General features: G+C 37.0%; 1 protein-coding gene across 1 annotated transcript in view; it reads left to right on the top strand.

The window, feature by feature from the left end:
- The window catches only part of CARMIL1 (capping protein regulator and myosin 1 linker 1), a 439497-nt gene that overhangs the window by 351932 nt on the left and 73729 nt on the right, over nt 1-13836 (top strand). The window contains exon 27 of the mRNA XM_004383977.1: nt 12361-12536. Coding sequence (XP_004384034.1) covers nt 12361-12536 — 176 coding nt within the window. The remainder of the gene's footprint in view (nt 1-12360; nt 12537-13836) is intronic.

Below are 13836 nucleotides of genomic sequence, written 5' to 3'. Positions count from 1 at the left end.
AACACAGGGCCTGCTTAGCTCATCTATTAACCTAAAGGTTTGTGGTTCGAACCCACCCAGCAGCTCCATGGAAGAAAGGCCTGGTGATCTATTTCTATAAAGATTACAGCCAAGAAAACCCTATGGAGCAATTCTACTCTTTAACACATGGGTAACAAAATGGAAACCTAAGGAAAGCTAAGAAACATGGATGGAGTGAGAAAATTTAACATAAACCTAATTTAGATTTTCAGAAAGTTAAAAAAGAGAGATTAGGGGAAAGGCAACATTTGAAGAGATGGTGGCTGAGAATTTCAAGAATTGATGAAAGACCCACATGTTTAGATTCAAGAAGCCCAGCAAATCCCAAGCAGGATACATGTATTAGTTTCCCAGTGCTGCCATAACAAAATACCACAACTGGGTGGCTTATAAGAACAGAAATGTGTTGCCTCACAATTCTGAATGCTTGGAGTCCAAGGCCAGGTGTCAGCCATGTTGATTACTTCTGTGGCTTTGATTAATCTGTTCCATGACTCTCATAACTTCTGGTAACTAGACATTCCGTGGCTTGCAGGTGCAGAAGCAACACATGGCATCTTCCCTCTGTGTTCCTACTTCTGTATATCTTCTCCTATTTTATAAAGACACCAATCATGTAGGATTAGGACCCATCCCACTCCAGTATGACCTCATGTTAACTCAACTGATAACATCTTCAAAGATCCTGTTTCCAAACAGGGATGCATACACAGGTACAGGGGTTAGGACTTCAACATCTTTTGGGGGAACATAGTTTATAACAATGAATAAAAGTAAATCCATGTGTAGACTCATCATAATTAAAAGTGAGTAAAGAGGGAGGAAAAAGCCATATTACTTACAAAGACCAGTACTAAGACTGACACCTGACTTCTCAACAGTCAATGGAAGCCAAAATACAGTGAAATAGTATCTTCAGGCTTCTGAGAGAAAATAGAATGCCAGCTGTCTTAGTTATCCAGTGTTGCTATAACAGAAATACCACAAGTGGATGGCTTTAACAAAGAAATTTATTGTCTCACAGTGTAGGAAGCTAGAAGTCCGAATTTAGGGTGCCAGCTTCAGGGGAAGCCTTTCTCTCTCTCTCAGTTCTGGGGAAAGGTCTTTGTCATCAATCTTCCCCTCGTCTAGGAGTTTCTCATTGAAGGGACCCTGAGTCCAAAGACGTGCTACACTCCAGGCTCTGCTTTCTTGGTGTTAGGAGGTCCCCTCCCTCTGCTCTCTTCTCTCTCATTTTATCCCTTGTAGAATAATAAAAGGTGATGCAGGTCACACCCCGGGGAAGCTCCCCTTACATCAGATTAGGGCTGTGACTTGAGTAAGGGTGTTACATCCCACCCTAATCCTCTTTAATGTAACTTAATCTTGCCTCATGAACCACAGCCAGAGATTAGAATTTATAACATATAGGAAATTACATCAGATCACAAAATGGAGGACAACCACACAATACTGGGAATCATGGCCTAGCCAAGGTGACACACTTTTTGGGGACACAGTTCAATTCCATGACACCAACCTTAGTTATATACCCAGTGATCCTATCTTTCAAGAATGATGATGAAGTAAAGACATTTCATCCAAACAAAAACTGAGTTTACTGTCACTAGACCTCACTAAGGAAACATCTAAAGGATATACTTTTGGACAAAGGGGATTTAGCATAGAAAGAGGATCTGAGCTGCAAGAAAGAATAGTGAGTGAGGACGATGTCAAATGTCGGTAAATAGAAACATTGCCTATATGAGACTGTGGTATGAATATCTAATTTGTACTGTAAAAAAGAAAAAGTAAAATACTAGAAACAGAGCATATACTTCAGTAGAGCATGAGTTAAAGCAGTCAAAAACCCTAGTTTTGCTCTAGACAAGAGTTAAAAGATTGTTAGACCAGCATCATCCAGTATGTTAGCTATTAGCCATATGTGGCCATTTAAGTTTAAATTAATATTAAATAAAATTTAAAAATCAGTGTTTCACTTGCAGTAGTCGTATTTCAAGTGCTCAATAGCCGTACGTGGCCAGTGGCTCCCTTACTGGACAGCACAGATATTCCCCATTATCTCCAGAAGTTCTATACTGGAGAGTGTTGCTTTAGAATAGAAGTAAAATACACAGTAGCCACCACTCATCTGTCGGCAACTAACTGATAGCAACTAATGACATACATGTTGCCGCTATGATGATGTTTTTTAAATATGTTGCTGTAAAAAAATTAGCATAGTATGCTGACAAAAATACCTTGCGGGGGCAGGGCGTGGTTGGCAAAAGTAGAAGTTGCACGTTATTTGTGTAAAAATACAATGAACAACAGAATATTCAAGTGTAATCTAGTAGACCTATATATATATCAGTGCACCAACAGTAAGAGAATATAAGTTCTTATCAAGGATACTTGGAATATTTATGAAAGTTGCTCATGAGGTCATAAAATCTCGACAGTTTTCAAAGAACATATTCTCTGGTACTTTGTCAAATAAATTAGAAATCAATGACAAAAGATAACTAAAACAAAGACATCTCCATGTTTATAAATTTAAAAATCACTTTGAAACTCATAGGTCAAAAAGGAAGATGTAATTTATATTAGAGGATATTAAAATGGAATAGTGTAATTACTAATAATAGAACCCGTGAGAGGTAGCTAAACCAGTATTTAGACTGAAATGTATAGTCTTCATTGCTAATATTTAAAGTGAGGAGAAGCTGAAAACTAAGCTAATCATATGATAACTTAAGTTTTCTAGAAAAACTGTAGCAGCCAAGGAAAGTATAAGAAAGAAAATGATATATTAAAAAAATTAATGAGGAAACAAAATATAAAATGCAGAACAGCTAAGTCAAAAGTTGCATCTTTGAAAATACTAACCAAATAGACAAGCAAGCCGTTGGCAAGATTAATCTAGAAAAAGAGAGAAAATGATCTAGAAAAAGATAGAGAATGATCAAGAGAGTAGGCACAAATAAACAATATTAAGAATGAAAAGCATGATGTAACTGTGGATGCTGCAGAGATTTTAAAAGATAATACAAGAAAGTTATGTTCTGTGTTTCGCCAAATTGAAAACTGGGCAAAATGGACATATTTCTAGAATACAAATCTCATTTACCAAAGGAAATGGAAAACCTGAGTTTTCCTATAACAAAGATTTTGAACATGAATTAGAAACTTTCTTACAACGGAAAAACAAGTCAAAACAGTTTTACAGGTGAGTTCTACAAAAGTTAATGGAAGAGATCATTTGAATGTTTCACAAATAGTTCTAGAAAATAGAAAAAAGAGGAACTACTACTCAATGCGTTTTATGATTATTTTATTTATATCAAACCTAGGCATGGTCAATATGAGAAAGAAGACTTACTAATCAGTTTCATTCATGAGCATAAATAGAGAAATCTTAAGCAAATCATTAGTAAACTAACTACAACCAACTGCATATAAAAAATGATATTATGTCATGACCAAGTTTTCCCAGAAATACACATTAGCATCCATCCTTATAGATGGGGGAGGGGGAGCCTTTGATAAAAATCAACACTCATGCATGGTTTAAGAAAGACAATCCTTAGCCTACTAAGAATAGAAGGGAATGTCCTTAACCTGGTAAAGGATAGCAATATAAAAACTAAAACAAACATAATAATTATTGATCACATATTTAAAAGATTTCCTTTTGAAAAAGGTATCATTATAATGGAGTGATCTGGTGAATGCTACTTTTATTTTTTTTAATCAACTTTATTTAAAGTATAATTTACATAGAATAAACTTGCCCCTTTTGCAAGTGTACAGTTCAATGAGTTCTGATAAATGCATTTGGTCATGCAATTACCAATACAATCAAGATCCAAAACATTTCCATCATTTTCAAGTTTCCTCAACCTCTCTACCTTGAGTCTTAGACAACCCTGATCCACTTTCTATCACTGCAGATTAGTTTGCATTTTCTAGAATTTCATGTAAATGTGCTTATATGGTTTGTTGCGTAAATCGTTAGTTTGGTCCTTTTCATTGTTAAGTAGTATTACATAGTATGAATATACGACAAATTTTCCATTCACCTGTTGGTGGACATTTGGATTAGCAGCAGTCAAGAAATCAAATAACATATTACTTTGGGCAAATCTGCTGCAAGAGACCTCTTTAAAGTGTTAAAAAGCAAAGGTGTCACTTTGAGGACTCAGGTGCACTTGACCCAACCCAAGTCATCTCATATGCATGTGAAAGCTGGAAATGAATAAGGAAGACTGAAGAAGAATCGATGCATTTGAATTATGGTGTTGTCAAAGAATATTGAAGAATCTGTCTTGGAAGAAGTACAGCCAAAATGCTCCTTAGAAGGGAGAAGCAAGAATGGCGAGACTTTGTCTCACACGTACTTTGGACATGGTATCAGGAGGGACCAGTCCCTGGAGAAGGACATCATGCTTGGTAAAGTAGAGGGTTAGTGAAAAGACCTCAACCAGATGGACTGACACAGTGGCTGCAACAATGGGCTCAAACATAACAAAGATTGTGAGGATGGCTCAGGACTGGACAGTGTTTCCTTCTCTTGTACATAGGATTGCTGTGAGTCAGAACTGATTCAACATCCCCTAATAATAAATAATAAAATAGTTATTACAAATGGAGCTGCTTTGAACACCTTATACAAGTCTTTGTGTGGACATAGTTTTTTTGTATGTATGTGTCTTATACAATTCTTTATTTCAGTTATCTAGCTAGAACTCAGTTATCTGGCAACTTACGTTATCTCAAACATAGATAATAAAAAATAAGTCTCCAAACGACTAGGTTAGGAAGTCATACAACTGGGTTAGGAAATAACCTTCTATATAATAGCATATATGTTCTTTTACAAAGCAAGAGCTTAGGAATTAGACATGTTTTTGTTAGGTTCCGTTTAGTTGATTCCAACTCATAGTGAACCCATGTGACAGAATACAGCTGCCCCAAAGCATTTTCTTGACTGTAATCTTTTTTGTTGTTGTTAAGAATATATACAGCAAAACATAACACCCATAAATATCTAGAAGCAGAATTGCTGAGTCATATGTGTGGTGTTATGTTTAACTTTATAAGACACTGCCAAACTCTTTGAAAGTAGTTGGACCAGTAGTGTATTTCCACCAGTGGTATAAGAGTTCCAACTGCTGCACATCCTCGTCAACACTTGTTATTGTATGTCTTTAATTTTAGGCATTCTAGTAGCGTGTAGCAGTTTCCTATGGTTTTACCTTTCATTTTCCTGGTGATTAAGGTTATTGAGCATCTTTTCATTTGCTTATTGGCCATTCATGTATTTTGGTTTATGAAATACCTGTTTAAGTCTTTTGCCCATTTTAATCGGATTATTTGTCTTTTTATTACCAAGTTGTAAGTTTTTTGTTTATATATATATATATTCTGGATGCAAATACTTCATGAGTTATATGTGTTGTGAATGTTTTCTCTCAGTCTTTGACTTGCCATTTTGTTTTCTTAGTGTCTTTTAAAGAGCAGATGTTACTAATTTTATAAAATTCAATCTACCATTTTTTTCTTCTTTATGTATTTCATGCTTTTGGTGCCCTGTCTGAGAAGCACTTGCCTAATTTAAGGTCAAAAGGTATTCTGTTAACTTCAAGAAATTTTATAGTTTTAGCTTTTACATTTAGATCTTTGACTCCTTTCATGATAATTTTTGTGTAGAGTATGCAAAGTGGTCAAGTTTCATTTTTATTTATTTTTTTGTATATGGATAACCAATTGTTCCAGCTCCATTTGTTGAAAAGATTTTATTTCCCCATTGAATTCCTTCACACCTTTGTGGAAAATCAATTAACTATATATGCTTGAATCTGTTTTATTGATTCTTTATTCTGTTCTATTGATCTGTGTGTCTACCTTTATGTCAATATCATGCTGTCTGGATTGGTGCTGCTTTATAGTTAAATCATAAAGTCAAGAATTATAAGTACTTCAGCTTTTTCTTTTTTTAGAAATAACCAAAACCAGTTGTTGTCAAGTAGATTCTGACTCATGGTGACCCACTGTGTGCCAGACTAGAACTGTGCTCCATAGGGTTTTCAGTGCTGATTTTTCAGAAGTAGATCTCAAGATCTTTCTTTAAGGCACCTCTGGGTGAACTTGAACCTCCAGCTTTACAGTTAGCTGCTGAATGTGTTAACCGTTTGCACCACTAAAATAGCTGTGGCTATTCTAGGTCATTTGCATTTCCATATACTTTTTAAAATTGACTTTTTATTTCTACAAACACTTTGCTGGAATTTAGATTGGAATTGCATTAAATATATTGATCAGTTTGGGGAAAATTGGTATCTTTACACTACTGAATAGTGGACGTTACTTTAAACCAAGTAATTAAACTTAACAACACCAGTAATGGAACAAAAGACTACCTACTTTCTAAACTGATGCCGTGGGAAACACACATCACCTATGTAGTATTGTGTCTGAAATGTTTAACCTGAATCTAATTACTAGGAAGGAATAAGACAAATCCAGAACACAGAAAATACTATTAAAAAAAGTTAATGGCAAAAATAACAACAATTATAAAAAAAGTTGAAAGACTATTACTGATTAAAGGAGACAAAAGAGACATGATAATCAGATGAAATATCTGAACTGTGATTGGGATCCTGGATTGACCCCCCAAAAAAAAAAAAAACCCAGCTATGAAGGACATTCAACGAATAATTGAAGAAATTTGAATGTGGACTGTAGATTAGATGATTAAATTTCTTGGATATGATAATAGTGTTATATTACATAGCATTTATATCAATGTTCTTAGGAAATATATGCTGATGCCTTTAGGGGTGGAGGGTCATGATGTCTACTACAACTTATTTTCAAATAATTCATAGGAGAAGAGTTATGGATGTTTATTGTCGTATTCTTTTAACTTTTCTGTAGAGCTTGAATTTTTTAAAATAAATTGGGGGGTAAAAGGCAAAAAAAAAGCATTTCCTTTAAAACCAGGAATAAAGCAAAGATGTCCATTATCACATTATCACCACTTCTATTTAGTGTTGTACTGAAGGTCTTAGCCAGTGCAATATAACAAGCAAAAGATATTAAAAGTATAAAGATTAAAAACGAAGAAATACTTTATCATAATATACATAGTATATGATTATTTACACAGAAAACCCAGTAGAATCTGCAGATAAATTATAAGAGTTATTAAGATAAGAATGCTGGAGATAGATTAGTATGTGAAAATCTGTTGCATTTCTATTTTTATCAAGAACAGTTAGTTAAAAATGTAATTAAAAATAATCATTTAAAATAGCAACAGAAAATATAAAGTAACTAGGAATAAGTCAAACAAAAGATGTATGACACCTCAATGGAGGAAAATTATAAAGCTTGATTGAAAGACTTTTAAAAAGTCTGAAACAGATTAAAACATATGTCATGTTTATGGTTAGAAAGATTCATTGTCATATGTCAGTTTTTCCCAAAATTATCTATTATTTGATGCAATTCTAATAAAATTTTCAACAAGTTTTTAATGGGACTTGATGCAGTTGATTTTAAAATATATGGAAAAGAGTGCTCAGGAATAACTCAGACACTTATGAGAAAGAACACAAAGATTGGAAGTATTGCCCTACCAGATATTAAGACCTCTTAAAAACAATAATTAGGGTAGTCTGCAGAAGTAGACAAACTAAAGAAACAGAAGGAGAGCCCAGAAGTCAACCCACACATATATGCAAACTTTAGAAATGACTGAAATAGGATTAAAAACCAGTGGAGAAGGATGGATATATAACCATAGTCAGTTTTGACCCTTTAATAGTTTTTATTTGTTCCATAGAGATTGTTCTAAGAAGTGTGCTAGACACTGGGGATATGGGGTATAGGACCTCACAAGATGGTGGGAGAATTAGAAGAGTAAACAGACAGTTGCCATCAGGTACAAGTTCTGTATCTGGAGCCTGGCACTTCTAATTCTCCTCCATGAACTTACTAAGTTATATGCAAAATTGCATATATAGTAGTTTTTCTGGATTAATGTTCATCAGATTCTCAAAGAGGTCCTTGGCTCCTAAATGATGAAAAGTCACTGAATTCTTGACCATTTTATGGTACATTTGATTACTGAGAGGTACATTGGGTATTATGGAATCACCAAAGAATGCCATCAAACAAAGCTTGGGGTGGAGAGGGAGTTGGGGAAACAAGAATGTCTTCTTAAAGAGTTAATGTGATAGCTGAATATGGAAGAGTACAGTTAATTTATTCTGACAACAGAGAGAAAGCAGGATTCTAGGCCAAGAGAAACAGCGTGTTTGAAGCATGGAGGCAGAGTTGGATTACGTAGGGAACTGCAACTATAAGTGGGTGTGGGTGTACAAACAGTTTGCACTCGGCTACTGACCGAAAGGTTGGCAGTTTGAATCCACCCAGTGGCATCGTAGAAGAAAGACCTGCTGATCTGCTTCTGTAAGATTACAACCAAGAAAATCCTGTGGAGCACAGTTCTACTCTGAAGCACATGGAGTCACCATGAGTCGGAATTGACTTGACGACAATGGTTTGATTTTTGGTTTAGTTATAAGGGGAAGATAGAGATATGATGAGAAATGAGGCTGGAAAGTTAAGCAACCACCAAATATTGCAGGGGGTTCTCTTCTGTACTAAAGATATTTCCACTTTTGAGGAAGTAGCTAGTAGTAAATTAACATGCTTTGGATGCAGTTGGTGGAAAGGTTGAGGTAGGTGGAGTCTAGGGAGTCTCGCAAATTTCTGGCCTAGGTTGGTGCCATTCATCACAGTAAAGAACTTATTAGCAAGAATGGTTTATTTTGCTATTAGTAGTTATTGTTGTTCGGGTGGTGGTAGGAGGAGGAAATGAAACATGTTATGGTTGCCCTTCCTGTGACAGAATATCCAAGGGGAAATGCTTTTAATAGGCTCCATTTTATATGTTTATATCATATGTTTTATATATGTGGCTGTTGATAAACATTGATAGTTATTGGAATATAGGCAGTAATTTGAAGCTATGGGAAGGATGAATGTTGAAGAATTGGATCTGGTGGGCAGCAGAGCCATGGGACATGAAAAGAGATGTTGTTTACGGACTTGGGCTGGGGGCTACATGCAAAGTAGTGGTCAGGGGCTCCACTACAAATTCATCTTGTGATCTTTCCTCCCCTTTCTATTATCCCTGCCAGCACAAAGTCCAACCTGGTAGCCTCAGGTACCATTGACTCAAGGGAATAGAGAAAGAAAATTATAGGTAATGAAGCAGAGCCAAAACCTGTTGCTGTTGAGTTGATTCCGACTCAGAGAAGATATATTCCTTTGGGCACAGGGTGGGGGCATTGGAAGAGGATAGCCCAAGTAGGAAACAAAAGACTTGAGTCCCCGTCTCACCTATTCTAGTAAAAGCTGAGTGACCTTGAGCAAGTCCTTTCTCTTTTCTGACTTCCAACTTCCTCATCTATAAAATGTTATTCGCTGCCATCAAGGCAGCCCCTGACTCATGGCAACCCTATGTACAGCTGAACAAAACACTGCCCAGTCCTGCACCATCCCCATGATTGGTTTCGGTTTAGACCATTGTGATCCATAGGATTTTCTTTGGCTGATATTTTGGAAATAGATCACCAGGCCTTTCTTCCTAGTCCATCTTAGTCTGGAATCTTTGCTGCAAACTGTTCAACAGAACAGCAACTTGCAGGCTTCCACTGACAGACAGGTGGTAGCTGTGCATGTGGTGCATTCTCCAGTAGTTGAACCCGGGTTTCCTGCATGGAAAGTGATAGTTCTGCCACTGAACCAATCTATAAAATAGGGATGTTAAAATCTGCCTTGATTTACAAGGTTGTTATGTGAATCAAAGGAAATCATGGATGAAATTACCTTAGAGTATAAAGTGCCGTGTTATATCATTGGCCAGCACTGGGGATAGAGGTGGTGGCAGGGAACTAACTGTAAAATATCTATTGAATTGAATGTCTAAAGCAGGCAAATTCCTTGTTTTAGAGTCATAGTCATGCAATCATGGATATGCAGAGCAGAAAGAACCCTTAGAGATAATTTTACAGGTGAAAATACAGAGATCTAGGAAGGTTAAATTATCCACTTATATTCCACAAAAATGTTACATCAGGGTCTACACTGTAAGCCAGCCCCCTCTTTTTAGACCTGGGGTTCTTTCCAACTGAATTAGCACTGTCATGTAGGAGGACCTTTCAGAAAGTCACTAATTTGGTGATAAACATGACAGAATCAAAACAGAGAGTATTGAAGGTTGAGGTCGCTCTTACTAGGAGTACTGGACTTAATCTGGAATGGAATATATTTTATTCTAATGCCAACTACCACTCCCAGTTGCTGTCAAGTCAACTCCAACTCATGGCGACCCCATATTGGTCAAAGTAGAACTGCGCTCCACAGGGTTTTCGGTGGCTGTTTATTTGGAACTAGATCACCTGGCCTTTCTTCTGAGGCATCTCTGAGTGGACTGGAACCTCCAACCTTTCGGTTAACAGGCAAGCGCAGTAACTGTTTGCACCACTCAGGGACTCCAATTCAATGCCAAAGGGGAAAATAATTTGTCTTAAACTAAAGTATTTGTCTCTTTTGCAGATGGTTGGTGTAGGAGCTTTCTTGCAATGATGTACTAATTAATTCAGTGATTCTTCAACCAGAGTTATAACAGGGACAATGCAGTGTCAGAATATGAGTAGCTTTTGGAAACTTCTCAAGTGGCTGCCTTCCGTTTCTCATCCCTTGTTTCCCACAAAATCCTTGTAAACAGCCTGCAGCCCTACAGTTGTTGTTGTTAGGTGCCGTTGAGTTGGTTCCAACTCATAGGAACCCTATGTACAACAGAGTGGAACACTGCCTGGTCCTGCACCATCCTCACAATTTTTATGCTTGAGCCCATTGTTGTAGCCACTGCATCAGTCCATATCGTTGAGGTTCTTCCTCTTTTTGGCTGACCCTCTACTTTACCAAGCATGATGTCCTTCTTCAGGGACTGATCCCTCCTGATAACATGTCCAAAGTATGTGAGACGTAGTCTGACCATCCTTGCTTCTAAGGAGCATTCTGGTTGTACTTCTTCCAAGACAGATTTGCGGCCCTACAGTAGAATGAGAGATTTTATTAGTGGGATTGTGCTTCGCTTGTGAATGTTTGAGCAGACCAGTGTACTAGTCTTTCTGTAATAATGCTACATTGTTCCTTGTTCACAATGAAATAGTAACAGCATCAAAGCCTGGCCTTCAAAAACTGGCTCTTAGCATTAAGACCAGAGTCTTTGAAATCTAGTTAATAATAGTATCTGTGGTGTACTGAGCTTTTATTGTGTGCTAGGCACTATACTGAATTCTTTACATATGTTATAGGACTTAATCCTCAATAGCTCTATGAGGCAGGAATTTTTTTTTTTTTCGTTGTATAGAAGAAGAAAGGAAAATTGAGAAATTGGTAACTTTGCCCGTGTCACTCAGCTAGGATTCAAATTTAGGTCTGACACTAACATTCATATCCTTTCCATACTTGCCAGCCGCATCACCTCAGGCAGATCGTTTTTAACTTCTCTTAGTCTCAGACATTCTTCAACTATAAAACAGTTATCATACAAATAGCTGCTCTACCCATTGTCACAGAATTTGGGAGAATAAAATGTACAGAAACATTTTCAAACTCTAAAGTGCTATCTAAATGTTTTTTGACTGTTAATATTATTTATAAGGTACCATGTAATATGTTTGCCTGTTATTATTAATGTCGTTTATTTTAATTATAAGTATTATTCTATTTAACACTACAGATTTTCTTAAAATGAGTAAAACCAGCAGTGGTTTCTTTGGTTTTCTGCCATTACTATTTTGATAGAGATTTTGAATGGTTCACCCGGGCTTGGAGATTTCTGTGATTTGGGAAATCTCATAAGCGTTCCAATCTGATATATTTTCTAGGGATATCTTAACTTTATTCTCTAGGACCAGGTTGAACAATCTGGTGTGGTAAATGGAGGGATAAAGGCTTGATTTTTTTTTAATGTGCTCATTAAAGGCTTGTGTTAAGTACAGCTGACACACAATAACACTTAAGTTGCCAGCATGAAGCTGGTGTGGTCCTGCCAAGTGTCTGATTTAAAGTAATTACCTGAGATCAGTGATCATCCAACAGTCACAGTCACAGTCACCCCGGGCAGCTCAGACTCTTCGGTCATGCCCTGGGACCCTGTTGTGTCGCTGTCCTCCAGGGCTTGGTGTCATATATAACCACCTCTCGGTTTTATGGTGGTGCCTCTGGCGCTGTGTCATCACATGTTTCCCCACCACTTGTGCTGCATTGCAGGCGTTGCTTGAGTCCATGGTTGATGCTGCCGAGAGTCTTTGTCCAAATGTGATGAAAAAAGCCCACATCCGACAAGACCTGATTCATGCCAGCACTGAAAAGATTTCTGTTCCCCGTACCTTTGTTAAAAATGTCCTGTTGGAGCAGTCTGGAATTGATATCCTTAACAAAATTAGGTAGGTTTACGATGATAATAAACCTAACATCGCAGTTTCTGTGAATGCAGTTGAGGCCGCTGTGGATAGCGTTGTTGTTAGCTTTATCCATATATAATGTGGTTAGGCATGCCTAACAGGCATAGACACTGTATAAATATAGGTGTGCATAAATGCATAGGTTTTATACATTTCCAAAGCTAAGATGACCATGTATGCATCTGCATTGCTTGAGAGCTTTCGTTTAAGGGTTTTATTTTTAAGAGGGGGGTTTGTGTTTGTAATCCCTGTTTTCTGCTTCTGAAGTTTATCTTTTGCCTTTGAAAATCATTAACTTGAGGAATGAGATCAGTTTGCTTTTGGCTACCTCGTGTGAGCAGATGCACAGCCTATAAATAGGAGAAGAGGCCCACTCTGATGTTAGCATATTTTCCTTCTGGGTTATTTCAGTGGGTCTGTGATACTGTATATGTGTATGTAGTATTTACATAGATTTCTAGTTGAAAAAGTTTGAAAAATATGCCAAGAAATAAATACTTAGGAGCTGTGATCACCAACAGTTTTTCCTAAATTTTTACCTAGAGACTCTGGGGTGGTCACCAGCATTACATTATAGGAGCCCTGGTGGCACAGTGGTTAAGAGCTCAGCTGCTAACTAAAAGGTTGGCAGTTCAAATCCACCAGCCATTCCTTGGAAACCCAGTGGGGCTCAGCTAATTAATTCTTAATTATGTTTCTTGGTTGGGGAATCAGATGACTAAAAACCAAGTTCAAAAACATTTTAAGTTTCCCATTTTAACCATTTCTAAATCTTGGTAAGAAGTTTAGATGTAGCAAAAATACTAGCTCCTGTTCAGAGAGTTTGGGGGTGGGGGTGGTATTAACATATAATTATGAGACCAATTGACAGTCCGAAAGAAAAATGAGAGTCAAAAACAAAATAAGCCCCAAATTAGGTCAGGAATATTTGGGTATTGAATGCTGACTATGTCAAAGCTAGACGATAGAACTTTGAGGATTTAGGAATTCTGCAGTAACTGAGCTGTCTCAGGTCTAAGATGCAGCTGTCACCTTCTTCTTTTTTTTTTTTTTTTTACTTTTTTATCTTTTCCCATACAAAAATTTATACATACATTGTTATATGACTCTAATTGCTCTCCACATACTGTGACAGCACACTCCTTCTTTCCACCCCTGATTCCCCATGTCCATTCAACCAGCTCCTCACCCTCTCTGCCTTCCCATCTCACCTCCGGACAGAAGCTGCCCATTTAGTCTCTTGTACCTACTTGAGCTAAGAGGCACATTCCTCACGAGTATC

This window comes from Trichechus manatus, unplaced genomic scaffold (assembly GCF_000243295.1).
Source record: "Trichechus manatus latirostris isolate Lorelei unplaced genomic scaffold, TriManLat1.0 scaffold00115, whole genome shotgun sequence".
Lineage (NCBI taxonomy): Eukaryota > Metazoa > Chordata > Mammalia > Sirenia > Trichechidae > Trichechus > Trichechus manatus.
Note: the sequence above shows the minus strand (reverse complement) of the source record. Positions and strands in the feature narration are given on the sequence as shown.